Below are 26,577 nucleotides of genomic sequence, written 5' to 3'. Positions count from 1 at the left end.
ATTTAGAAAGGTTTCAACATAAAGTCACAAATATAAATCGATCCCCCTAACTGCAGAGTTGATGTTGGAGTTACGAGATTGTCGGCTAAATAGGCCAAAATCTCTCGAATGTTACTAATCCATAAAGTGCGCATATGTAGAAATTCCTTCTTAAAAGTCACAAAAAGCATGTACTGCACTCAATTCTAAATCTTCCTCCAGTTGGGAGATGCCGATTTGCCAAGGAAGACAATCATCCCCTTTCCCCGGAGATTCAGGAGGCCTGTTGCCAACTCCAGGGAGCTGCATCTCACCAGACACTCAGGAAACCATTATTTCCTTCCATGTGCTATTTGGGGTTATCTCCTTAGGATGCCTGAGCATGCTTGGCCAGAGATTTTGGCCAGGACGCTGCCTGGATGCATGTTAGTGATATATGCGTGTTTCCCCTGTTCCCGCCCATCTCGCCAAGAGGGGGTGGCCCAGAGATTCCCCACGCTGGCTTCCAGTTATTCTCATTACCCACCATCTTCCCAGAAGAATTTCCCTTGCCAAAGTCTGCAAATCTCACCAGGGCTTGTGACTTGACTGGATTTTGTATTTCAGATCGTCCCATCGCCACGCCCACATCTCTAAAGCTCATTTCACTTGGGTTGAAACACCTTCCTTTCTTGGGATCATCCATGTCTCACAAACATTAAGATCATATCTGGTTGAACCGTGGATCTCTCCAGCGACTTTCACTGGCTCTTTGTCCTTCAAGTCCAAGGACATTTTACTGACCCATTCCAGCAGACTAGCAGTTGCTATCCATGGCAACCCAGTGCTAGCATTTGCTGTGTGAAACTGTATATGGTAAAACTGCCTGAAACATGTAACTCTGCCAGAGTTGACCTTAATTAACGCCCACCAGGGCGATTAGAGAGTCGGAGCCTGGGTGTGTCCAGGGCCAGCTGGCTGCTAAATCCCAGGGAGGACAGAAAATGTGGCAGGATTTCCCACTGACCCCTGCCTCACCGTCCCCCCCACAGAGGGCTCCCTCACCCCCGCTGCCCTCTGGGGTGGACCACTTCCGAGTTGTCAATCCACAGGAAAAGCCACATGGCATGCCACCACAGTGTTGATGGCCAGATGTCACAGCTGGTTCCCGGCTGGGATAGGAGAGACTCTGCAGGGGACGGTCCCTCAATTACGAAGGCCGATTTCCTCATGCGGTGACCCACACAGGGGCTTCTCAAAGATGAGCCCCTTTTCTTCATTTCCTTGGGGAATGAAACCCATGATCTTCAGTTCCTCAGAGAAGTGAAAGTAGCAACAGGAATCCAGTAATTCCTGTTATCTGCAGGCTTTATAAGCCAGCGAGCCTGAGGAGGTGGCCTGCACCCCGCGCCAGACGCCGCTGTCCTCGCGAAGCCAGAGCCGCACCAGGATGCCTCGGCTGCTGGCCTTCCAGCTGCTTCTCCTCCTTTCCATCAGCAGCGCCCTGGCCCTGAGGCTCTGCTCCTTTAATGTGAGGTCCTTTGGGGAAGCCAAGAAGGAAAACAAGAATGCCATGGATGTCATCACAAAGGTGAGACCCCTTCCTGTCCAGGGGAGCGCCAGGTGCCCCTCATGCCCTCTCTCTGCCGTCAGCCTCGAAGAGACTCCCGAGAAATTTCAGCGAAGTTGGTCTCTAAGGGGGAAAGGTAGCAGCTGCCTTGGCATTGGGTCACAATCCTGACAGCAATCATTCCAATAACCACAGCCCCTCTCTGGGCTTCATGTCATCCCCTGAACGTGGGGGGTGTTGGGGAGCTATGGCAGTACCGCCCTGTAGGAAGGTTCGGGGGCAAAGTGTGAGCTGGTACGTGAAAAGCTCCTAAAACCGGCTCTGCTCCTAGTAAGCCCCAGGTAAGGGCTGGCTGTTCCTACAGTTTTATTACCATTTACTGAATGCCCCTGACAGGCACTGCGAACACACGATTTCGTTTCATCACTCTTAAGACAGAGGGTTATTATCCCCCATGAAGAGGTGGACAACAAAAGTCGTAGAGACCTCCTTTGGGTGGTCGGTGGGTGGGTGGAGGGGGAGCTGGGATGCCAGCCCAGCCTGGTCTTTTCATCCATCGATACAGCACAGAGGATTTGCTTCCTTTCCTTTCTTCCCTTCCCTTCCCTTCCCTTCCCTTCCCTTCCCTTCCCTTCCCTTCCCTTCCCTTCCCCTCCCCTCCCCTTCCCTTCTTTTCCTTCTTTCCTTCTTTCCTTTGCATTCATTCTTTCTTTTTTCCTTTCTCTGTCTCTTTAGCTTTCGCTCTCCCTCCTCCCCCTCTCTCCCTCCTTCTCCACCTTCCACCCCATCAACCTTTTCCCACCTACCAATTCTGATCTTTTTCTCCACTTAGATAAAACTTCCCTGGGGTAATATGACCAAGGTCTGGAGTCGCTGCTCACATTTTTCTGGAGTCAGCTGGGACTCTCTTGACCCGACAGGTTAATTTATCTTTGATGATGCTGGGAGCTGAAACCTTTCCCAGGACTCTGTCTGGGTATTATCACCTTAGAAAACCCTGGGGGCACCATGATAAGGTGGGAACACCAGGAGCCCTGGGTTCAGATCCTGCCCGGCAGCTGTGTGTGTGAGCAACCTCGGGAATTCCCTTCTCCTCCCTCAGCCTCTGGGACTTTCAGAAAGTGGGCCTTACACAACCTGTGGCACCGGTTGGCAGAGAGAACTCTAGGTTTGGAAGGGCCCCAGGAGAGCCTGGGACCGGGCAGGTGATCACAGAGCCGTCACTGTTGGTATTAATACCCAAAATGGATTAGAGCAGGGACTGTGTGCTCTGTTTTTATTTAGATGGTCCTCTCCCTGGTTGGCCCTGCCCTTTGGATGGTACCCAAGGCCTTCCAGCAGTGGTTGTTTAACCAGAACAGCCATGCCCGACCTGTGGGAGCCGAGACTCCCTGGCTCAACAGGGAGCTCTGACATGCCAGGAAACTATTTTCCCTGCTTCCTCGCACAAGGGCACATGAAGACTGGGTACCTGTGAGTTCCCAAGTGCCCATCACCTTCCTCAATTATTCTGCCCAGCAAAAGTCATCACAGTGTTAAGAGGCTATCTTTTGGTTCTTAGAGATTCTACTGTTGGGGCCCTACACTCCACACCTCCCCTGAGCTGCCGCATCCTAGAGGGCCAACTGACAGACAGCCCATCACACAGAACACCAAGCATATGGGAAGTCTCTGTCAAGGACTCCTTACCTAGCCCCAATGCTGCAAAACCATCCTGTAAACAGAGGCCATCCCAAACACTGCAGAGCCACAGAGAGCACTTACAGTGAAACTCGAACCCAGTCATTCAGGGCAGTGATATTCACAGGGCCTCATGTCTGAGCACCTGCTCTAGGCTAGGAATTTTATATTCTTATTTACTTATTTATTTATTTACTTGAGGAGACAGGAGCAGAGGGAGAAGCAGTCTCCCTGCTGAGCGGGGAGCCCAATGTGGGGCTCGATCCCAGGACCCCGGGATCACGACTGGAGTAAAGGCAGACACTTAACCGACTGAGCCACCCAGGCGCCCCTATATTCCTATTTAATATTATGGCATAGGTGGCATTGCCCCCACTTTGTAACCGAGAAGGCAGGCTCAGGATGGTAGAAGTTCCTTATCCAGGGTTCCCTAGCTGGTAAGTGGAAAAGCCAGGATCGAATCCAGCCACATGACCCAACCCCATTAGAGAGGATGCCTTTTCCAGCCTTCCATGCTGGATTGATCACTTCGGGGTCAAGCTGTTGTTGTTATGCTGTTGTCGTTATGACCTTCATCGGGGAGGTTGGAGAGTAAGGGAGGCCTGCCTTCCCCATCTTGGGATTGCTGGCCGGCACCATGGACAGTTTTCCAGATGCCAAACCCTGCCTGGGCAAGGTTGCTTCTGGCCCTTCCTCAGTTTGTGTCCTTAAAGAGCAAAGTTTGTTCATCCAACAAACACTCACTGAAGGTAGGCTGTGTGCCAGATGCTCCGGGGCACCGGGGGTAAGATGGTGGACGTGGGAGGCATTGTCTCCCACAGCACATGGTACTTATGATTTTGGGAGTGCTTACTGTGGGCCAGGCCCTTCGTATGCAGCATCCAAGTTCAGCCTCACAAGCCCTCTGGTTGCCTTTTGCAGATGGGCAAGTGGAGTTCAGAGAGGAGGAGGACACCGTCCCGGGTCATGGAACCAGCAAGTGTGAGAGCCAGGGTGGGGACCCAGGCCTAACTGACCCTATCTGGGCTCTTTCCCCTCCCATGCTGTGCTGCCCCCTGTTTAGAGGCACAATAGAGAGCTTCACAGGCCGCTTTTGGCCCCAGAGTCTTCATAAGTCTTCTCTAGACTGTCCCTTCCCCTCTCCCCAGGCCCACTCACAACACAACCCCGCTTGCTGGGAAACCCTCACTGTTGGCCGTGCTCTGCCTCGACTCCCTCCCTCTGTGACCAGAGTAAGGAAAATCTCGAGTGTCAGGTCTGGGAGGACCTTCTGGGGGCCCCCCATCTTTGGAGCCTCATTCTGCGGAGATAGAATCAGGCGAGATAGATTTTTCCTGGCCTGAAATTGGGGCAGGGAAAACATGTGTCAGTGATAGATTTGAAAAGTGAGTATTTAATCACTGTGGGGAAAATGCTCACATCATGTGAGGCTGAAAAAAAAAAAAAAAGACCCAAACTGTGTGATAAACATTGCCACTGTTTGCAGAGTATCTTTTCCGTGCCAGGGACTGGACTGAATGTTTTATATCCGTCATATCCTTTAATCCCCATGACAACCCCATGAGGAGGACATTGTCCCCGTTTACAGATAAGGAATCTGGCAGGTTCGGGGAGCTTAAGTGACTTGCTCAGGGTCACACAGCTGGTGAGCAATAGAGTCAAGATACGAATCTGAGGCCATTTGATTCATTGTCTATAGTTTCAACTGACAGGCTAGTTAATTTGATGTCATTTTGTAAATACGTATAAGTATAGAAATCATGTGAGAAGTGTCTGAGTGGTGGGTTTACAGGTCATCAGGTGATTTTTTTTAATAGTCTTTTCTGTATTTTTCAAATTTTCTACAATAAGCAACATTATTTACTACAACAAAATTATTTTTAAAAGAACTAGCTAGGAAACGTATTCCCATTTTTCTTACGATGCCTTAAGGAAGAGTTAAATAAGGAAGGTCTTTGTGCTTTATAAACTTGGCTCAATGGTTCCAGTATGGCTCCCTGTCCCTCCCTCCCTGTCCCTCCCTCTGCTCGCTCTTCCACTCGTGCCAGATGCCTTACAGTTGCGAGTAAAGCAAGGCCTAGCAGGTTGTCTGGCACACAACATGGGGCTTGCTCTCACATCCCTGAGATCGTGACCTGAGCCGAAATCAAGAGTCGGACGCCTAACGGACTGAACCACCCAGGTGCCCATAAAAGTGACTTTTAATGCTATATAATGTCCTATGCTATCTTTCATTTAATGCTTTCCTATTTGGGGATACTTAGGTTGTTTCCAATTTTTTTTGTTGTTGTTGTTGCCATGCCTCCTCCTCTCTGATCTGTTCAAGTAATAATAATAATAGCAATAGTAATTTATTGTGTGCCTCCTATTTGGCTGGCATTGCTCTAAGTACCCATTTAATCCTCCAGCCACCCTGTGAGGGAATGACTGTCATCATTCCACTCTATAGACGAGGACATTGAGATGCAGAGAAGTAGTAGATATTTTTTAATCTGGTATTTTAACAGCATGGTGGGCTTTGCAGTCGCACGAACCTGAATTCAAATCCTGACTCCACTATCTACTGGCTGTGTGACTTCAGACTTTTCACTCGATCACTCTGAGCCTGGTTTCCTCCCCCTGTTTAGCGAGCTAATAATCATAGTCATGTCACAGGGTTGGTGAGGCTCAGAGTAGGCTCACAATAAATGTTAGCCCTTATCCTTTTTATTATTGTAATTTTGTTGCCAGGTGAACTGGGGAGACCCATATCCAGCCATGTACCTTTCACTTACTAAGAGATTAATAAATATTTATTACTGCTATTGTGATTATTCAAGCTAAGCCAAGATAGAGGACATGTGATCATGTGATCGTAGCATCTGCACATGGATTGAGTAGATTTGCATTCTGTCTCGACCACTTTCTAGCTGAGTGACTTTGGATAGTTTACTTGACTTCCCTGGAGACCCAGACTCCTTATCTTTACAACGGACATAAGTGGGGCACCCAGCTGGCTCAGTCAGTGGAGCTTGGACTCTTGATCTCAGGATTGTGAGTTCGATCTCACGTTGGGTATAGAGGTTGCTTAAAAATAAAATCTTTAATAAAATAGAATAAAATAGATACAACGATACTACCTACCTCAGGAAGTTCCTCACTTGTTTCAGCAATGAAGTTAATTACTTTAACAAAACACGATTCCCATACTTAATAAGTGCCCAGTTAAAGATCTTATTATTTGTAGGTTATTTGCCTGAAACTTCTGGGAATTCTGTCTCTGCAGGTCATCAAACGCTGTGATATCATACTCCTCATGGAAATCAAGGACAGCAACAACATGATCTGTCCCACACTGATGGAGAGACTAAATGGGTAAAGACGGCGGGGGGGCGGGGGGGGCTGGACCCCCTGCGGGCTCAAGGTCAAATGCAAGGGGACCTGAAAAGCCCAGGGAACTGAAACTAGCGTGAAAGCCAGCACTTATCCTGACCACCAGGTCATGTGGTCAACAATGCCCAGTCTTCCAACTCTACTAGCTTCAGTCCTGTGAACTTTTGACTGGCTAGTTTTAATATGATAAAGCAAAATGGAGGAAACAGACGAGGAGCCAGGACAGAGGGAGAAATGAAAGAGACAAGAGGCTGAAATGAGAACTCCTGTCATAAAGAAAAGATTGAATACAAATGTGAAGTTATGATATGCCCACAAGCTGGAATATTATGTAGCCATGAAAACCATGTTCACTACAGAATAGGTTAGAACTAAATATTCCAGCATGGACAGACGGCTGCAGTATATTGAAAAAAGAAGGTTCAGAACTGTAGGTAGAGTAGCCCATTTTAGTGATCACATGACACTAGGCGTGAATAAGAGTGTGTTTGAGTTTGCATGGCCACAGAGGAAAGAACGGGAGGGCGCACTCCATACTGTTAACAGTGGTTACTTCTGGGCCGGGGGTGGGGGGTGTGATTGCAGGACCACTGTGAACAGGGTCAATGAAGAAATGGGGAACATTTACTTTTTATTTTATATCCTTCTATATGTTTTGAATATTTTACAAAAAGTCTGATTGATTTTATAACTTCAAAGAACCCCAAAAGATAATGTCCTCAAATAATTTTAGATTACATTGGATTATATTTATGATTTATATTCTTTCTCAAAGAATAATCAGTAGACCCACCCACCTGAAAAACACCCGAAAGTGAGTTAAAAAGGCACATTCAAGAACTTCCAGTCTATTGAATGGGAATGTTTGTGGGAATCCCTGAGAATAATCTTCATCTAAATAACCTTCCCGGGTGATTCTGATGCACTCTGATTTTTAAAAACTTCTAATATAATATTTCTTTTGTACATGCATAAGATTACACCACAAACTAGAGTATACAACAATATGTACCAAGTAGTTCAATTATGTCAAAAGAAAAACAAAACAAAACAAAATTTAAAAGTCAAAAGCAATGAACCAAATGGCTGACAACGTCTATCTCAGAGTAAAAATTACAAGGAATTTAAATGGGATGTCTTCTATATATGTTCTGTATTTTCCAGGTTTTCTACAATGAGAATGTTATACCTCCTTTCCTTTATCTTATTAAATATTTTAAACATCCTTAAAAGCACAGAGAAAATGTTAACAAACAACCATGTAATCTACCATCCAGTACACCTGGCCATTAATATACTTTTATAATTAAGGAAACTCATATTTTAAAAAAATAAATTAATGGTCAATCCCGCCTCATTAGGCCCAGGAGGAATAGCCTTGGAAGCCCTCGTTCGCACAGAGGCCTCTTGGGCTGCCCCCGCCCCGGGCCTCCGTTTCTCATCTGAAAATATGAGTTGGAGCTGAGCTTCTCGTTTTAGCCCAAGTGGCTCTTCTGGTTTCAGATCTGATCTTTGATGATAGAGAAGGGAGTTTAGCACAAGGGTTAGGCACCTACATTTGTCTCAGACCACTTGTGTTTGGATCTTGGCTCTGTTATGCCTTTGAGCAAGTTACTCAACCTCTTTGTACCTCATTTTCCCTGTCTATAAAATGGGGCTAATAATGGAACCCATCTTCCTGGGATGTGGCAGTGATTAAATCCTGCATGTAAGTAGTTGGACTGGGCCTGGCACGTAGCAGGGCTCAGTTAGTGCTGGTGGTGTCTGTTACCAGTAAAAGGGAAAAAATTATGGTAGATGGTGGTCCAGAGGGCCACGTGTAACAGTTACCATTGATACCCTAACTACAGGCCAGGCATCCTGTTAATCAATTTCTGTGTGCTATTTCATTTACTCCCACAACAACTTTGTGGGGTTGGTGGGGTTGGTACTTTTACGGCTTCCATTCTAGCTGAGGGAACTGAGGCACAGAGAGGAGGGACCTGCCCAAGATCACCCAGCCAGTAAATGGCGGAGCTTACCTTTGGACCTGGGTCATGTCGGACTCCAAAGCCAGAGCCCTATTCTGAACCTCCTCAGTCTTCCACAGAGGGGCACTGGTCAGTTTTCAGACATTTGGGAGGACAGGGGGCCCCAGCGCCTCCCCACAGCCAGCCTGGATTGGGTCTTCCCACCCCCACTGGTCTCAGTTCTCCCCAACCTCCCTGGACTGTGCTGTGGACTCCAGGCAGAGGCAGGCCTGTTTGTCCCCTCATCTGCCGTAAGCCAGGAGGGGCCTTTGTTGCCTCACAGCTGAGTCATTGCAAGAGGTTTGCCAACCCAAAATCTGGTAGACGAGATGCAGAACAAGGCCAGCTTTCCCAAATTGGAAGCCCGGTGGAATCTACCGTCCACACTTCTTGGGCCCCAGTAGCCAGATCTGCCTTAGAAGATGTATCTGCACTCCGGGGAATTCTGCAGGCCTAAGCTGGCTCCTAAAGGCCCCCTCTGCTATTTTCCAACTGAACGTGAGACTATGCCGCAGCTTAGATATGCCCTAGATCTTTTTGTGTGCGGATGGAGTAAAATCGTGTCAGGCTCTGCCCGGGGTGGAGTTATCAGAAGATTTGGCAAACACACAGAGAGTCAATTTCCTTGGTATAAATGAGGGGTAGAGTTAATGGGACTTCCCAGCTGTATCTCTAGCCCCCAGGACATAAACAATAGCTGATTTGAAATCATAATTCCAGGACTTGTGAGAAAATACTTGGGGGTTTTCAGAGCAGGAGTCAATGTCCAATGAAAATGGACTAGGAATCCTGCCTATGAGAAATGTTCAGGAGTAGTGCAGGGACAGGGTGACCTGATAAGGTTTACTCCACCAGGAAGTGTGAGGTCAGCCCCAGCCATGAGACAGTGGGATTTGGGGCTGATTCTGGCCTGAATCTTCTGTGGTCTCAACAATACCCCACAGGTGTCGGCCAAAGCATGTGGATTTAGGGTACATAGTATCTGAGCTCAAATCCCAGCTTTGCACCTGCAAACTATAAGAAATGGCTAACAAGGGGGGGGGGAGGATGGGCTAGGCCGGTGGTGGGTATTAAGGAGGGCACTTATTGCATGGAGCACTGGGTGTTATACGCAAACAATGAATCATGGAACACTACATCAAAAACTAAGGATGTACTGTATGGTGACTAACATATCATAATAAAAAATAATAATAAAAAATAAATAAAAGTTAAAAAAAAATAAAAAGAAATGGGTAACAATAGTACCCACCTCCTAAGGGCAAGAGATAATGGCTGTAAAGATCCTGGACGATGTCACATTCCCAGTCAATGGTGGCCCTTCTTATTAGACTCCAAGGTTATGACAAATGGCAGCCTTTCTCCATGATGCCATTGGTGATATGGACACAGATTGAAGAGTGGGGAGCACACAGTAGGGGAATGTTTATTTTTTAAGATGCAATGTAAAATCTTTATGTTCTCTAGAAATTCAAGAAGAGGCATAATGTACAACTATGTGATTAGCTCTCGGCTTGGAAGAAACACATATAAAGAACAGTATGCCTTTCTCTACAAGTAAGTATAGTCTCTGATTCCTGGGACACGATTCACTTATAAATGATGACTGTGAATTGAATCAAAATGCATCTCTTTTCGTCAAAACCAAAGTTGGATCTCTAAGCAGTTCTCAATATTGATCAAAATACTTGCTGTCAAACTGAGGCGGAAGCAAAGCATTATCTCCTGAAACTAAAGAGCATAGCAGCTTCCCGACATCATATCTGTTGGCTGACTCAGTGGCGGCCTGGCCTGGAGGGTCAGGAGTTCTCCATTCTTCACAGTCAAGTCCTAGCCCAGGGATGGAAATCCGTGCTCCCCAGCACGGCTGACTCTGAAACTTCACAGTCTTGTCTTCTTCCTAGCAGTAATTTGTTCTAAGCTGAACATTAACTTGGGGGTGCCCCCAGATAACTGGTACTGCTCAGATCTCCAGCTTTCAAAGGGCTCTGGCCATTGGGAAGAGTTGACGGAACCTCGTTCGTCAGAGCGAAAGATCCCTCGCAGGGCAAGAGCCTGCCTGAGGGGCTAATAAAGCCATGGGCTATGTCTCTGCTTCTTGAATGAAGTAAGAAGACAACTGACTCAGCTGGAAGGGCTTCCTTTTTTTTTATTTCTAGGGAAAAGCTAGTGTCTGTGAAAAAAAGCTACCTCTACCATGACTATCAGGCTGGAGACGCAGATGTGTTTTCCAGGGAACCCTTTGTTGTCTGGTTCCAGTCACCCTACACTGGTAAGACCCACACGTCACTCTGGTGCATGATCTTCCTGTGATCCCATGAATGGACAGTAGCCCCGAGTGTGAGCTGGGCTCCCAGGGTTTGCGCAGCATCGTCAGGGAGGCATTAGGCTGAGACGGCCATTAAGAACGTCTCATATTTGAATGTTGGGGCTTTAGCCTGGCTTCTCAGAATGCCATGACTCAAGGCCTCCTCAGCCTGGAACCCACCTTCTGAAATCGGTGATAACTCCACTCTCTTTGGAGCATTTAGGCTGATGGAAATTATTTACCACAATTCTTCAGTCCCAATCAAATACAACTTCATTGAAAAAAAAATCCCAGGGGCGCCTGGGTGGCACAGCGGTTAAGCATCTGCCTTCGGCTCAGGGCATGATCCCCGCGTTATGGGATCGAGCCCCACATCAGGCTCCTCTGCTATGAGCCTGCTTCTTCCTCTCCCACTCCCCTGCTTGTGTTCCTCTCTCGCTGGCTGTCTCTATCTCTGTCAAATAAATAAATAAAATCTTTAAAAAAAAAAAAAAAGAAAAAAAGAAAAAAAAATCCCAGTGATGGCTAGCAGAGATAAACCCCCAACCTAGAGTCTCCCTCTCCCTCCCCAACCTAGAGCCTCCCTGTCCCTCCATACCTCCCTCCCCCTCCAGACTCCTCCACAGACTGGGTGTAGAGAGGAAATCCAAATGATCGCTCCCCAAACTCTGACAACAACTACACTTGAATATGCCACTAACCACTGTTGATCCCTGATTAGTGCCAAGTTTCTGTAATCCTTGCAACATCCGGCAGGGGAGGACCTAGGATTATCTGCACTTTACATTTGAGGAAGCCAAGATTCAAACAAGTGAAGTCACTTGCCCAAGGTCACTCAGTAGCTCTTGAAATGAATGAGCGGGGTTGTAACCCAAGCCACTATCTTGGGGGCCCACACTCTTAACCACTGTTCTTCTCTAAATGGAAAGTCAAGAATTAATTTGGTTTGCAGGTTGGAGCTATATGGAATCAAATATTTTTTCAGTACCTACCACATGCCAGGCTCTGTTCTAGGCACTGGACAAGACAGACAAGGTCCCCTTCCTAGGGAAGTTATGTTGTAGTGGGCAAGACAGATACTGACCAAACGAATACACGCAGAGAGCTGTATGTATGCACAGCCACATATATATTACACAAATAAAAACAGTCTGAATTAGAAAGGTAACTATCTCTGCCCCAGCTTAATCAGTACTTCAGGAAAACAAACATGGAAGAATGGTGGAGGAAAATTCCAGTAGAAAAAGAGAAGGAGGTGGGGGCTGTTCAGGGCAGAAGTGCACTTCAGAGAGCAAGTGTAATAATTACCTTTGTCGTGCACACAATTCCCATTTGGCTGACCAGTGTTTGGAGAGCACCCCGACCCCCCTTCTCGAAGAGTCTTCAGCTATGCATAGTAAACCACTGCTAAACAAACCCGTTCGTCTGGAGCATCCACCTTTTCACCCTTCTCTACCCTTCCTCCCTGAGGATGGCACTGCAGCCATGCCCTGTTTGGAATTTTCCCTCTTGTACAAGGAAACATCCTTATGTCCCCTCTATTTGAGATTGAAGATAGAGTTAGCCATTTATTTACCATTTCTTTCCTTTATTCATTTACTCATTCTTTCAATCATGTATTCGATCAACAAACATTTCTGAGTCCCTCCCATGGGCCAGGTGCTGTGCTAAGTGCTGGAGCCAAGAGGGTGAGCAAGACAGAGCTCAGGTTCCAGTGGGCCAAACGAAGAAGCACAGCAAGTAACTTCAGAGCAGGAAGGAAATAAAAGCAGGGTGCATTCCATAGTGGGGTGAGGGGCCCCACCTTAGATGCGGCAGGCCACAGATGGCCTCTTCAGGGTGACATTGGGCTATGACCTGAAGAAGTCAGTCATAGAGGGCTGGGGGAAGGGCCATCCCAGGGAGAGGTCCCAGTTAGTGCACACAAGCTCAGAAGTGGGAAAGGGGTGGAGGTGTTTAGGGGGACCAAAGAGAGGATGGGGAGTGGAGTGGAGGCCTGAGGAGGAGGGTGGGAGTAAGGCTGGTGGGTAAGTGCAGGGTCCTGGAGACAGGCTTCCCGATTTGAGTCATGACTCCCCACTGTGTGACTTGAGCAGTGACCCCCACCAGCCCTCAGCCCCTGAGTAGGAGTGGGGAACCAGGCACTGGGCAAGGGAAAGCCCGGGGAAGAGGCGTTCAGAACATGCCAGCTGCCACTGGCAGGTGGGCAAGGCCCGGTTCCCACGCTCACCCACATTCCCTGATGCAGGCTTTCTCCATCCCTCCTGCTCCGGGGAGCTTTTCAGATATTTTACAAAAGGCTGCTTTTTAAAAAAAATAATTATAGGGGTGCTTTCTTCCAGATTATAAAAGAAGTATACACTGACAAGCCTCGATTTCTTTTTAATTAGAAAAACCTTATTTCTTTAGTACAAAAGCTGAAGAGGCTTCTTATTTTTTAGAAAGTAGAAAATAGCATTTTTCAAAAAATTAGAAAATAAAAACACCCGCAATGTCAGCAAGGAGTCCCGTCTACCGGCTTTCTCTTGGCCATGCAGGTGAGTGGGCAAAGAGGCTTTCATGCGCTGATAACAGTGGCCCAACGGTCCCAAGAACATTCACATCTCAGCGACGGGCTGGACCCTCTAAAAATGAAGGGACCCAGACAGCGCAGTCTGGGCCTTCTAGGGGAACAACCCATTTCCCAGGAGCAGTGTTCACGGAACCTGCCCCTGTTCAGGGACGTGTGTGACCTCCGCCTCTTTCCCGTTCCTCAGTCGTCAAGGATTTCGTGATTGTGCCCCTGCACACGACCCCTGAGACCTCTATGAAAGAGATTGACGAGCTGGCTGATGTCTACTGGGACGTGAAACGCCGCTGGAAGACGGAGGTGAGGACCCCGTGTCTGTTGAACTCCCATCTGGCAGAGGCAGAATCCGCTTCTGGGGAGGGATGAGTGACTCCCCAGGAGGGCGAGGGGGGCCCGACACGTGCAGCCCCCACCCTTACCTCAGCCTTAAATATCCTTCCAAGGCTGCCTGGGTGCCGTCCACGTGGGTCTCGGCAATTCGTACACAGCTCCGCTAATAATGGCTGCCCAAATCACTGAGTGAAGAGCTGGTGCCAGGCCCTACGCAGCGGCTGGACACGGAAGAGTTGATTAAATCCTCCCAATAACGCCACCATTAACTACCTTTATCATTCTCACTTTGCTACGAGAAGAGCAAGACACACAGAGGTCAGGAGTCCTCCATTGCAAGGGACAGACTCTCCAAATGGGTTCGTGAAAAGGGAGGTGCAATTTATTGGTTCACATAACTAAAATGTCCAGGAGTAGTTCAGGCATAGCTAGATCCAGGGCTCAGACAAGGTAATCAGGGCTTGACTTGTCTCTTTCTTTCCATCTCTTAGCCCTCGTTTCCTCCGAGAAGGCTCCACCTTTGGGATGGCAAAATGGCCACCAGCAGCTTCTAGCCCACTGACAAATTTTCTGTCCCACAATGCAACAAGTGCCCCAGGGTTGAGTCCCATTGGCCCTGATTAGGTCACATGTCCATCCCTGAGCCAACCACTGTAATCAGGGGGGGTTGAGAAGCTCTGATTGGTTAAATCTGTGTTGAGCTTCGGTCCAACCTCACAGACTGAGGTGAAGGAGGGAAGTGGTTTCCCCAAGAATCTAAGGGTGCTACCTAGCGGATTATATCCACTGTCCTTCTTGGCCTCAATTATTTCCTCATTTGGAAAAAACAGGGAGGCCACCCCCTGTGGCTGTGAGGGTCTGTGAAAGCTCTTGGCAAATAGGGAAGTATTCCAGAGGGCTCTTCCTCATTCCTCTTTCCTCCTTTCGGGATGTGACTCCAGTGACCACCCCCTTCCTCCTCTTCAGTTCCACCATTCAAAGTGCAACATGAGTCAAGGAAAGTGGGGACACAGAGCTAGGACACGGAGAGCACAAGGTGTGTAATTCATCGCTTATTTGTAAAAAGCTGGGCAAGAGAAAGACTCATTCAATCCTAAAAGTTTGAATTCTTTCACAAGAATTTCTTGAGCATCTCTTAAATGTCAGGCACTAGGGAGGCATCGATGGCACAAGAGTGAATGAGAGGGGCTACTCTTGCACTGAGGGCCTTCAGTGAGGCAGACCAGGATTTAATTCTTGACTTTACCACTTGAGCCAATAAGTGGAGTGGTCTAGAGCAGGTCACTTTATCCCTCTATCCTCTTCCCTTCTACCTCCTCGTGTTTATCGTGAGATTTAATTTAACTTAAACATTATGAAAACATTTTTTTTAAAGATTTATATATGTACTTGAGAGAGAGAGCATTGGAAGGGGAGATGCAGAGGGAGAGGGACAAGCAGACTCCATGCTGGGCACAGAGCCAGACGTGGGGCTCCATCCCAGGACCCTGAAATTGTGACCTGAGCTGAAATCAAGAGTCGGATGCTTACCCGACTGAGCCACCCAGGCGTCCCAACTTTATGAAGCTTTTAATGCTTGGCCTGACACATAGCGCGTGCTCAGGAAATCGTGCCTGTGCAATAGGAGCTGGTGGTCACTCGGGTTAAGCATGACATCTGTCCTCAACCGCACCCATCAATCTCAGGGAAAACCATGATCTCTGAGGTCAAAAGAAAATGTTTTTGAAGAAAACTCTTAAGTCAGCAACAGCCCCAAACAATAGCACCAAGAAGGAAATCTGACACTTCCTCTGGGTTGAGGAATATTAAAATTTTGTTCCAAAAGCTTTGTAGGGAAAAACACTTCTAAGATAGAAGGTTCTGTTGGTGGCCTCGGGGCAGGGGTGGACAACTCACTCTATCATCCCCTCCCTTCCAGGCTCTTCCCACTTCCTCAGTAGACAGAATTTCCACAGGAATAAGTTCCCAACTTCCAAACAATAGAAGAGAAAGCAGGGTGCCAAAGCTGTCAAACCACCCAAATTCATCTTTCCTGCTTGGAAACAAAAGGCGTTGATTCATTCATATATTTATACCCTACAGTAGTTTGAGCCAGAAAGATTTGAGGGAATAAATGAGCTGGATTCTTGTGTCCCCACCTAACTCAGCATGCTGAATGATACGGACGCGGTGACTCAGGAGGGAACGGCTACGGCAAACGTGCTACTGCCCAGGGAGAACACCTTCCCTCATACCTTTTCACCTGTCAGATACTCATCAAAACCGTGACTCCATTTTCAACTTTAAAAACCAAAAAGAAATCAGGGCGCCTGGGTGGCTCAGTTGATTAAGCATCTGCATTCGTCTCAGGTCATGATCCTGGGGTCCTGGGATCAAGCCCTACATTGGGCTCCTTGCTCTGCAGGGAGCCTGCTTCTCTCTTTCCCTCTGCCCTTCCTGCTGTTTGTGCTGGCGTGCTCTCTCTCTCTCAAATAGATAAATAAAATCTTAAAAAGAAAAGAAATGAAGAAAGACCCTGTATTAGTTTGCCAGGGCTGCCAAAGACTGGTTCATTTAAACAACAGAAATGTATTCCTCACAGCTCTGGAAGCTGGATGTCCAAGGTCAAGGTGTCAGCAGGGTTGGTTTCTTCTGAAGCCTCTGTCCTCGGTCTTCCCTCTGTGTCTGTCTGTGTCCTAATCTCTTTTTATGAGGACACCAGTCACATTGGATTAGGGGCCACTCATATAACCTCATTTTACCTTGGTCACCTCTTTAAAGGCTCTCTCTCCAAATACAGTCACATAAGGTATTGTGCACAAAGGCTTCAGTATATTGAACTTGGGGGGGGGGGGTAGGGAGGACACAATTTAACCCATAACAGAACCCACTGTTTACTGAATGTGGGAGGTAGAGTCATTGCTAGCAGTTCTAAGAAAAAGCATTTGGCCATAATACCCACAAGGTGACAATTCTAAATAACATCTTTCAGAATTTCATTTTCATGGGTGACTTCAACGCTGGCTGTAGCTATGTCCCCAAGAAGGCCTGGAAGAACATCCGCTTGAGGACTGACCCCGAGTTCGTTTGGCTGATAGGGGACCAAGAGGACACCACTGTCAAGAGGAGCACTAGCTGTGCATATGACAGGTAGGAGGCACTTGCCGGACTCAAGCTAGCCCATGCAGTGCTTGATATGCCTCAGGAAAAGCGCTCCCCTCAGGGCAGAGGAAGAACCCGGTTGTAGAGCTAAGTCAATTAGACTTCAGGCCCACCCATCAGGTACTTGCACAGTGTGCAACCTGCACAACCATGCCTGGGAGCCCTGAGCGTTGCTTAGCAGTGGCTAGTGCAGGCTTTGGTGTCAGATGAGCCTGGTTTCAAATCCCGCCTCTATCACCTCATGTCTGTGACTGAGAGACTTAAGCTCTGCGTGTCTTTGCTTCCTCACCTGTAAAACGGAGATTGTAGTTCTGCGTCATTCATGGACTCGTGACACGTGGTAGATGAAGTAGCGTATGTCTTCTCACGCGAGGCCTGGCGGGTGGTCAGTGTCCCACACATTCACAGGCTGTTAATTACTTCATCACAAAGACAGACGAGAATTTAGTCACTCAAATCCCCTGTCATTGAGCTTAGGTTATGGCCACGAGTTTGCTAGCAGCAGCACTGCTGAAATGAGCATTCCATATGAGCCCAGTTAGTAGAAGGGTAGTTACACTTTTAAAGCTTTTGCTACACATTCCTAAATACAAATTCATACCTTTAAATAACAGCATTCTTGGGGCTCCTGCTGGCTCAGTCAGTGGAGCAAGAGGCTCTTGATCTCAGGGTGCGAGTTCCAGCCCCACGTTGGCTGTAGAGCTTACAATTAAAAAAAATATATATATATATATATAGTATTTGTAAAATCTCCCTGGGGATTTTTAGTCGCTTTCACTTTTGCTGCTTAAACCGGGTGGCATGGGGAGGCACTCGGAGTAAGTGAACATTCCCGATCTTCCTATCTGCAGCAGAACCCGCGGTGGCCGCGGTTCCCAGGGCTCGGCCCGCCTCCCAGGAAGCATGAGATGGCTTCTGCCAGAAGACAGTTGTTCTCACTTCTCTAGTGTTGAGGTCAGGCTTTCACTTCCATCCCATGACCTCCTTTGTTCCTCTTGGAGCTTTCAGGGCTGGTGTGTCCTTTGCAGAAGTCCCTGCTCCAGCTCCCGAGAGTGGGCACAGCGCTAACACTGGGGAAAGCAGGACAGAGGCGGGAAGTCAGCGGGAAGTCACAGGAGCCCGGACTCCCTGCTGCCCGCGCTCTCCCTCTCACTTGGAGGGCTCGCCAGCAGAGCGGGTTAGAGGCGGCCTTGGGCAGGTCAAGTCCCTTTGGCGGCCCCATTCTTCTCTCCTGGCCAACAAGGGGGAGGTGATTGAAAATAATGAAGCAGAAGGACAGTGCATCACCGGGAAAGATGCTCCCAGTAGGTTAGGCGGGGTGGGGGAGCAGGTTAAAAAAGGTGTTTACTAAAAGAACCTCGGGTTTAGACACATATATGCCAAAGGATGGCAGGATTCCATGTGATTTTTTCAAAGATCAATTTTTCATTTGTTGCTCTGGATTTTCTGTGTTTTCCAGACTAGCATTTATATGTTTTGTTTTGTTTTTTTAAGGGATCTAAATTTCTGGGGCATCTGGCTGGCTCCATCAGTAGAACATGCGACTCTTGATCTTGGGGTGTGAGTTCGAGCCCCGCGTTGGGCTTGGTTGGAGTCAACTTAAAAAATTAAAAAAATTAAAAAAAATAAAAGGGAGATACACTTCTTTTTTCTTTTTTTTTAAAGATTTTATTTATTTATTTATTTGACAGAGAGAGAGAGAGTGAGAGAGGGAACACAAGCAGGGGGAGTGGGAGCGGGAGAAGCAGGCTCCCCGCTGAGCAAGGAGCCTGATGTGGGACTCCATCCCAGGACCCTGGGATCGTGACCCGAGCTGAAGGCAGACGCTTAACTGTCTGAGCCACCGAGGCTTCCCAAGGGAGGTACATTTCTGATAAGGGGAGTAAGATGAAATGGTCTCAATTCCAGCCTTTGTTCTGTGTTCAAATATTTATTGAACACCTCCCATGAGCTGTGCACTGTTGGACAGGAAAGATGCCAAGAGCTGGCCCGTGCACAAAGCAGCCTTAGGAAAGCCTTCAACCATCAGCTGACCTGCCCACACATGCACCTGGAAGTCAGAAATGGGGGAGCCTTAACTATGTTGCTCTTGACTCTCTGGGTCTGAAGGATGGCTTGAAGAAATCTCCGAGCAAATATGAAGCATTGACTTGTGGACTGAGTTCAGAGTTAACCACGGTGGTATTGGTAAGAACACAGGAAACCAATTCAGCCAGTCGGAATCAGGAAAAGCTCAGTGGATAGTCATGACCTGGCAGTTTGACTCACCCTCCCCTTCCTCAGTCAGTCAGTTGGGGCCATGTAGACTCCAACCGCATCACCCCACTTGGAATACTTCAGAGTCTGTGTTTCCAAAACTCATTTAACTACCATGTTCCCAGTTTTTGCTGTCGCTACAAAGCAACTATGCTACGGGTTTTCCTTGTATTTGTCTTTAAATTCATGCATTTCTAATAAAATGGATTAATTTTTAAAGGAAATTTCATACTAAGGTAAGAAAATAGTATCATTTGTCATAAATCGAAAACAACTAAAAAATAAGCCCAGTGAAAACTGAACAATGTTAGATTCTGCCTTAATTATCTTGCTGGCAGAGTGCTTGGTGATTGTAGCCTGTTCTGTCTTGGTCAAAATGGGTGCTTAGGGGGTTATTAAAGATAAGCCAAGGGCTCCTGGGTGGCTCAGTGGGTTAGGCGTCTGCCTTCAGCTCAGGTCATTTTCTCAGGGTCCTGGAATATAGCTCTGCGTCCAGTTCCCTGCTCAGTGGGGAATCTGCTTCTCCCTCTCCCCCTACCCCCCCACCCCGTGTGCGCTCCCTGTCTCGCTCTCTCTCAAATAAATAAATAAAATCTTAAAAAAAATAAGCCAGCACCTTTCTCCATAATTGAATCAAGAAAAGTAAAAAATAATTGCAAAGGGAACAACATTATGTAAGTGATTGCTCCACGGTGTGGTGTCCATGATTCATATAAAATCTTCTCTTCCACCTTCAGGGCTACTGCCCACACAGGAAAACACTGTGCTGGTGCCCACAGGGCCCCAGCAGGGGATGATCCAATTTCCCAGTCTTACACATTGTCCTCAGGGTCACAAAACCAGGCCTGGGCTTTGAACATCACACGAAAGGGCCAAGCTGCTCAGTCAATTCCAGATGTCAAACAGGAAACTTGGTTTGTTTCAGAAATTAACAAGGTGGGTTAATGGGACTGTCTTCTCTCCCTTTCTCCAGGATCGTGCTTAGAGGACAAGAGATCATCAGCTCCATTGTCCCCAAATCAAACAGCACCTTTAACTTCCAGAAAGCTTATGAGTTGACCGAAGAGGAGGTACAGTTGCCATCTTTGTCTTTCCGTGCCACTGTCCTGGGAAGATGGGTTGGTGTCACCCTTTGAGGCCACCACTGGAGACTCAACCTGAGTCTCAAAGTCGATGATTCTGTGGCTTGAAGACCCATCGAAATTTCTGATTGAGCTGGTCCAAGGATGACGCTCACTAGTGTGTGTTCTGTTGTATGACTTTAGGGGTTTTATCTCCCCGCCTTGAGCCTGAATTTGTTCATCACTAAAATGACTGTCTCCTAATTCCCACATTCATCTCCCTTTTCTCTTCATAGGCCTTGGATGTCAGTGACCACTTTCCAGTTGAATTTAAACTACAGTCTTCAAGGGCCTTCACCAACAGAAAGAAATCTATCTCTCCAAAGAAGAAAAAGGCCCATCGCTCCTAGATCCAAGGGTGCCATTATAGTAACCATTTCTTGCCTCTAAATAAAACAGGTCTAAGAGATATGAGCTGCGCCTGCACTCAGGAAACAAGACTGGTCCAACGGCTTTCATTCTCCACTTGAATTTAATCTGTCTTGAGTTGGGGCACCTGGGTGGCTCAGTCGGTTAAGTGTCTGCCTTTGGCTCAGGTCATGAACCCAGGGTCCTGGGATCGAGTCCCGCATCGGGCTCCCTGCTCAGTGGGGAGCCGGCTTCTGCTGCTCCCCCTGCTTGTGTTCTCTCTCTCTCTCATTCACTCTGTCTAATAAATAAATAAAGTCCTTTAAAAATTCTGTCTTGAGTCAAATTGGGAGAAGAGTCTTCTGCTATCCTTCTTGGGCTCATACCTCCCCTGAATCACCTAAAAGGAAACTGGGACTTTTGCAGTCCTAGAGGGTAGTCTCCATGTCCCAAGCTCGAGCCCCAGCAGCTGTCACTGCCTCTGCTCAGCCCTGCCGTGAAAGAGGCTACAGGAGGAGGAAGAACGTCAGTTTTCAGCCTTCGGGGGGGATCCTAGTCCACAGGAAATGACCAGAAAGGCCAAGGCCTCCACTGCATCCCACAATTTGGGAACTTCATTCTCTGAGGAATCTACCCCCTTTTGTCCGAAGTCAAGGTGGTGACCATGCCTCACAGGGATGAGGAAGGAAGGCTATCTCACCTAGTCTCCCTGCCTCCAAATTTTCCTCCAACTCAGCCAGCCCAGTACCGACCAGTGCCATCCTTTGAAATTCCATCCTGACCACAGCCCACCTGCATTCCCATCCCTGCTTCACATCCTTCAGAGGCTCCCATCACCCACTTGTGGAGAACCAGATATTTTGGATGCCTACAAGGGTCTGTATTTTCTGGATATCATGTCAGCCTCGCCTTTGTCCCACCTTACACTTTGTGCCCTGCGGGGCTGCCCCTGCCCTGCACACCTCAAGCCTCCCTCCTCCGGGGCTTTGAGGAGGTCAGTTGGCTGGCAGAGACTCAAGGATTTTGTTATCATTCTGCAGCCAAAGTAGTGCAGAGGAGTCCTGTCCAGAGGCACCATTTTACCTGTATCCATGGTGACCATTTTTGTTTGTTTGGCTTTGCTTTCTCTTACATTGTTTCTTTCGTTCGAATAGTACCCGTGCATGGCTACATGTGCAGGCGTTCCAAAGAAAAAGCCGTGATAAGGAATGCTGCCCCGGGACCCCACCCCCTAGTTTCCTGGGTCAGAAGCAACCCCTTACCAGCTTATGCATTCTTCCAAGAGCGTCTGTGCATAAATCAGCACCATATGTAATCCTGAAAAATAGAGTTATTCGCATCCTATTGGTCCCACTGCTTACTTATTTTCCTTAATATATCAGGGATGATGTGAATTTTGATATAAGAAAGAGACCGTAGCCTGAGTTTTGAAATTTGGTTGCATCTGACCCAGGGAATAAAATCAAAAGGGCCCTGCTTAAATGGGAAAGCCATCCCCCCCCCCCCAAATATCCAATGAACCTCAGAGGTCTTGTTGGAATTGGTGGTAGAGGTGGCAAGGCTGTAAAGCTTCTGTCACCCCCTCTTCTGAGCAGGGCTCACTGGCCCAGTTTCCCAGGTCCAAAATGGTCAAGCAGGCAATTCCCAAATGAGCTTATTCTGGAGGAGGGGGTCATCCTTTTGCCCTAAAGGCCAGCAGCACGGTGGGGACAAGAGCCCTGCGCTCGGTGGGGGAAAGTGGGCCAGACACTAAGTGAGCTTGGCAATGGCTCCGAGCTGGTCTTGGCCACCCTGCGGCCTCCTTGGTGACAACACATCCCTCTGTCCCTGTGCTGGAGCAGCTTACTGGAGCCACGGGCACCTGCCAGCTCTCATCCCAGGCACACTCTGCCAGGCAAGAGGAGACAGAGTGAGACTGCTTCTTTCTGGTCACAACCTAACAGAGCCACAGACACGCTCCCATCCCTCTGGGTCGCCTGGTCTGGTGGGGCAAGGAACTCTTGTGCCTTTTTGGGGAAGGAGGGTATACCCTGGTTGTACACACCCTTTCAGCTTTGGCTTTGTCCAGAGGGTTTGAAATTTGTGTGCTCCAGAATCCCAGGGGACCCATTACCATGCTGATGCCCAGGACCCAGGCTCCTAGAGTCTGTCTCAGAAACTTGGGGGTGGGGGCAGGAGTCTGCATTTTTAAAAAAGATTTTATTTATTTATTAGAGAGAGGGAGAGCGTGCGCACGAGGAGAGGGGGCTGGGGCAGACGGAGAGGGACAAGCAGACTCCCCGCCAAGCAGGGAGCCCAACAAAGGACTCGATCCCAGGACCCTGAGATCATGACATGAGCCGAAGGCAGACGCTTCACTGACTGAGCCACCTGGGTGCCCCAGGAGCCTGCATTTTTCACAAGCTCTGAGGTGACCCGAGAATGAGACTTTTCTTTCATTATTTGTTGAGGGACCCGATCTTGAAATCACCCTCCTCGCTCTGCTTAGTGAGAAGAGGTGGAGCGCGATGCCGGACTCAGGCTCACTTTGCAGCCACGATCTGCACCGCCTCCGAGCTCTGGGGCACTGAGCAGCCCCCTTGCCTTCAGTTCCTGTATGCGTAAAAGAAGGATAATAAGAGAATCGACCTCAGAGGTCAAGTTTAAGTAAGGTAGTGAATGTAAGACATCAAGTATGTGCCTCGCACTTACTTACTTACTTACTCCACAAATGGAGGCTGTATTTTTAATAATAGGATTTGCTCCATAAGGACGGTCCCTTATCAGTCTTTGGGTACATGGGTCTCTCATTTGAATGCTTTGAATTGTTGCCATATGAGGAATCAGACCAAGGTTCCTTTTCTTTATTTTTGACCACAAAAAGTACTTCAGCAAGTGAATCTTGAGACATGGAGATGCCCTCCGTCCAGGCCCTGTTATTATCTCTGCCTAGTCAACACCCTTTTCCTGCCTCAAACACAGAAACACCGCTTTAGTGTCGTGCTAGTGTTTAGTGTTCCTCATCCTGCCCCTGTGGGGGGAGGCCGGGGGGTGCAGGGAGCTTCTCTAATTCAGCAGCCCTGGCTCCTATCTTTCCCTTGGGTTGGAGAAGGCAAGTAGGAAGGATAAAGCTGCCAAGCCAGGAGAGGAACAGGTGACAGACTAGAGGCCACATCCCTCTTCTCTCCTGCAGGGAGCAAAGGGACCTGGCCAAGGCAGGTGCGCGGGTGAGAGACGTTTCCACCTGCATCAGCTGCCGAGTCTCCCCATCAAGGCATCCAGCCCAGTGGTCCTGAGGGCAGAGGCACAGTGAGGAGCCCGCATTCCCATGTCACTTACCCACAGGTCACATCTTGGAGGAGGAACGGGGGTAAGCATGGTCTACGGGACTCTGGCACCAGTGGTTTCAAGCTTTAGGATTCAGGAAAGCTACCGAATTTGATAAAACTAAGGGAATCGTGAGGAAACAAGGATGTGTGCATGTAGTTTCACGCACATATACAAACGCGCCCACACGACTCTTCTGGGAAAATGGGCTGGGAAACAGTGCGTGCCCTGAATGGAACACGGGGAAAACGGAACATTTTCTAGCCAAATGATCGCTTGGTTCCCAAAGTCTCCATGTAGCTGAGACTGAGCTGCGGACAAACACCAGGCCTCGTGGGGCTGAGGGCCAAGGGGGCTGCCGTAGTCCAAGGCATCGACTCTCCTTGGATGGCATCAGCGGCCCCTCCGGTCCCACCACTCCCACCCTAACCCCCTACGATCTGGTCTCCTCCCAACAAGCAGGATCTACTTCCTAAAATGCAAATCTCCTGCTATTGCCCCCTGCTAAAACCCTCAGTGGCTCTCCATTTCTCTCTGGGTAAAGACCCCAGTCCTTATCACAGCCTTCACTTACCTCTCCAGCTCCATTTTCAACCATCTGTACATTCAAGCCACAACGTTTAGTTCCTCAATTCTTCATGCTCTCCCCAGCTTCGGGGCTTTTGTGCAGGCTGTGCCCCCACCTGTGTCACCCCCATCTGCTTAGCTAACTTCTTCTCATTCCTCAAAACTCAGCTTAAATCTCAATTAGGGAGGCTTTTTCTAGGACCTCCGCTGCATCTTCCCATGGCGCTCTCGACGTCCCTTTCCTAACGCTCATCATCTGTGTAGCTAGTCGTTCAATGTCTGCCCCCCCCCAACCTACACCCTCAATGACGGCAAAGCTGCGTCTTCTTAGTCACTGCTCACAAAGCTTTTGTGGAGTTAATGAAACTCAGGGGGCATTACTGTGCCATCTTGGAGAAGAAGGCAAATGCCTTTACACAGTTATCCTTTAAAAAAAAAGGGGGGTTCTTTTGAGCCCAAAGTAGTAGACATTGGGTAGTAGACTTGTGATTTTTCTTTTAGAAATGCTTCCAGGTGGAAACACCTAACTTACAGAGTTAGGGAGTGATTTCCGCTGGTACAAATTGGGGATTAAATAATTGTGCTGGGGCACCTGGGTGGCTCCGTTGGTTAAGCATTTGACTCTTGATCTCAGCTCAGGGCTTGATCTCAGGGTCGTGAGTTCAAGACCTGCATTGGGCTTCACACTGGGCACCTCCTTAAAAAGTTGACAGCACTTCCTAGCATATACAAATTTCTCAAAGAATATTTGATGACTATAAAATGGGTTGGCCCCAGGGATACAAGAACTAAAATTCAGCTAAAAAAAGATAAACCTCACCTCGAACTTGCCCTCTACCCTCCTGCCCCAGACTTCTGCATGTACACATGCACACACACAATCACACACCTTTCCCAAGTTCCTGCCCAGCTGGCCCAGACTCCAGCTGATCGGTGCAAGCCCATGTTCCTACCTCATGAGTTCCCCGACGGCAGGAGAAAAGTCTGTGCTTGCCATTTGCAGAAACTTCTGCTGACACAATCTTCTCTAGGAAACGTCTCTACTTCCTCCATCAAGGAGCCTGGGACTTTCAGTCTTTTTTTTTTTTTTTTTTCATATTTTGAGATTCTTACTTTTTTGAGCTATTTTAATAGTTTCACACAGGTTAGAGTGAAAACATCCTTAAAGATTATAAATAATAACGATAAGAAGAAATAATAGCTGCCATTTGTAGGGCTTGCTTTAAGAAATCATGGCATACACCCTCTCACTAAATTCCAACCACGGCACTAAAAAGGTGGGAGGGGGGTCTGTTGTCAGATCCATTTTAAAAATGAGGAAACTGAGGCCCAGAGAAGTTAAATCACTTGCCGTTGGTCACACAGCTGGTCAGTAGTGGAGCCCCGTGTGACTTTTCCATGAGGTACAGTAGGTACAGGGTTTAGGGCTCATAATACTTTTAAGGGACACAGAAATATTTTCTTTCAGAATAAGAGGGAATAAGATGAAGTTTTAGGTTGAAGAAAAAATTTCAATATATAATATTAAGATATTTGTATTTATACCAACATAGTTGTAAAATATAACTTTTAAAATATTTTTATGGAAGAGGGGACTCACGAAGGCAAAATGCCTGGGAACCATGCACATCATCACATGGCTCTGGTGGAGTCAAAGCTTAAATCAGGTCAGTCTGTCTTAAAAGTTCATGTTTTCACTAAGCCAGTCTGACCCCATTTTACAGGTGAGAAAATTGAGGTCCCCAAGGCCACACAGCAAATGAATGGCAGCCCCCGGCATAGAGCTCAGGAAGGGCTCTAGCAGGCCAGTCGCCATGCTTTGTGGTCCGACAGCACCACCTGGTGGTTTTGCTGGGGACTTCCCTTTGGTCAAGGATGAACCTACAGAGGGGGTACAGGCTCGGATATCCCCAGGAAGCAGCCGCAAGCCAGTCGGCTCTTGGACTCCGCACTCAGCAGTGGGGGGCCAGGCCAAGGAGCCAATTTACGCGCTTTCTTTAGGTTGTCAGCAGAGTTCACACACTCCCCGCCCCCTCCCCCGC

General features: G+C 48.0%; 1 protein-coding gene across 1 annotated transcript; it reads left to right on the top strand.

Annotated features, from left to right (window-relative positions):
• Positions 1-1,164: 1,164 nt before the first annotated feature.
• Positions 1,165-20,923, top strand: DNASE1L3 (deoxyribonuclease 1 like 3). Its single transcript, XM_002913526.4, has 8 exons — positions 1,165-1,549; positions 6,474-6,562; positions 10,057-10,146; positions 10,749-10,861; positions 13,654-13,766; positions 16,768-16,925; positions 20,167-20,263; positions 20,551-20,923. Exons 1-8 carry the CDS (start codon positions 1,409-1,411, stop codon positions 20,662-20,664), a joined length of 915 nt encoding a protein of 304 aa, XP_002913572.1. The 5' UTR covers positions 1,165-1,408; the 3' UTR covers positions 20,665-20,923.
• The last annotated feature ends 5,654 nt before the right edge of the window (positions 20,924-26,577 follow it).

Source organism: Ailuropoda melanoleuca, chromosome 4 (assembly GCF_002007445.2).
Source record: "Ailuropoda melanoleuca isolate Jingjing chromosome 4, ASM200744v2, whole genome shotgun sequence".
Classification (NCBI taxonomy): domain Eukaryota; kingdom Metazoa; phylum Chordata; class Mammalia; order Carnivora; family Ursidae; genus Ailuropoda; species Ailuropoda melanoleuca.
The sequence above is the reverse complement of the archived record's forward strand: the minus strand, read 5'-3'. Positions and strand labels throughout refer to the sequence as shown.

Excerpts from the sequence above, each read along its gene's own strand:
- DNASE1L3 (XM_002913526.4), top strand. The coding sequence starts at position 1,409 with ATGCCTCGGCTGCTGGCCTTCCAGCTGCTTCTCCTCCTTTCCATCAGC. Across the intron at positions 6,563-10,056 it reads CTGATGGAGAGACTAAATGG|AAATTCAAGAAGAGGCATAA; the intron begins GTAAAGACGGCG and ends TATGTTCTCTAG. Across the intron at positions 10,862-13,653 it reads GTTCCAGTCACCCTACACTG|TCGTCAAGGATTTCGTGATT; the intron begins GTAAGACCCACA and ends CCCGTTCCTCAG.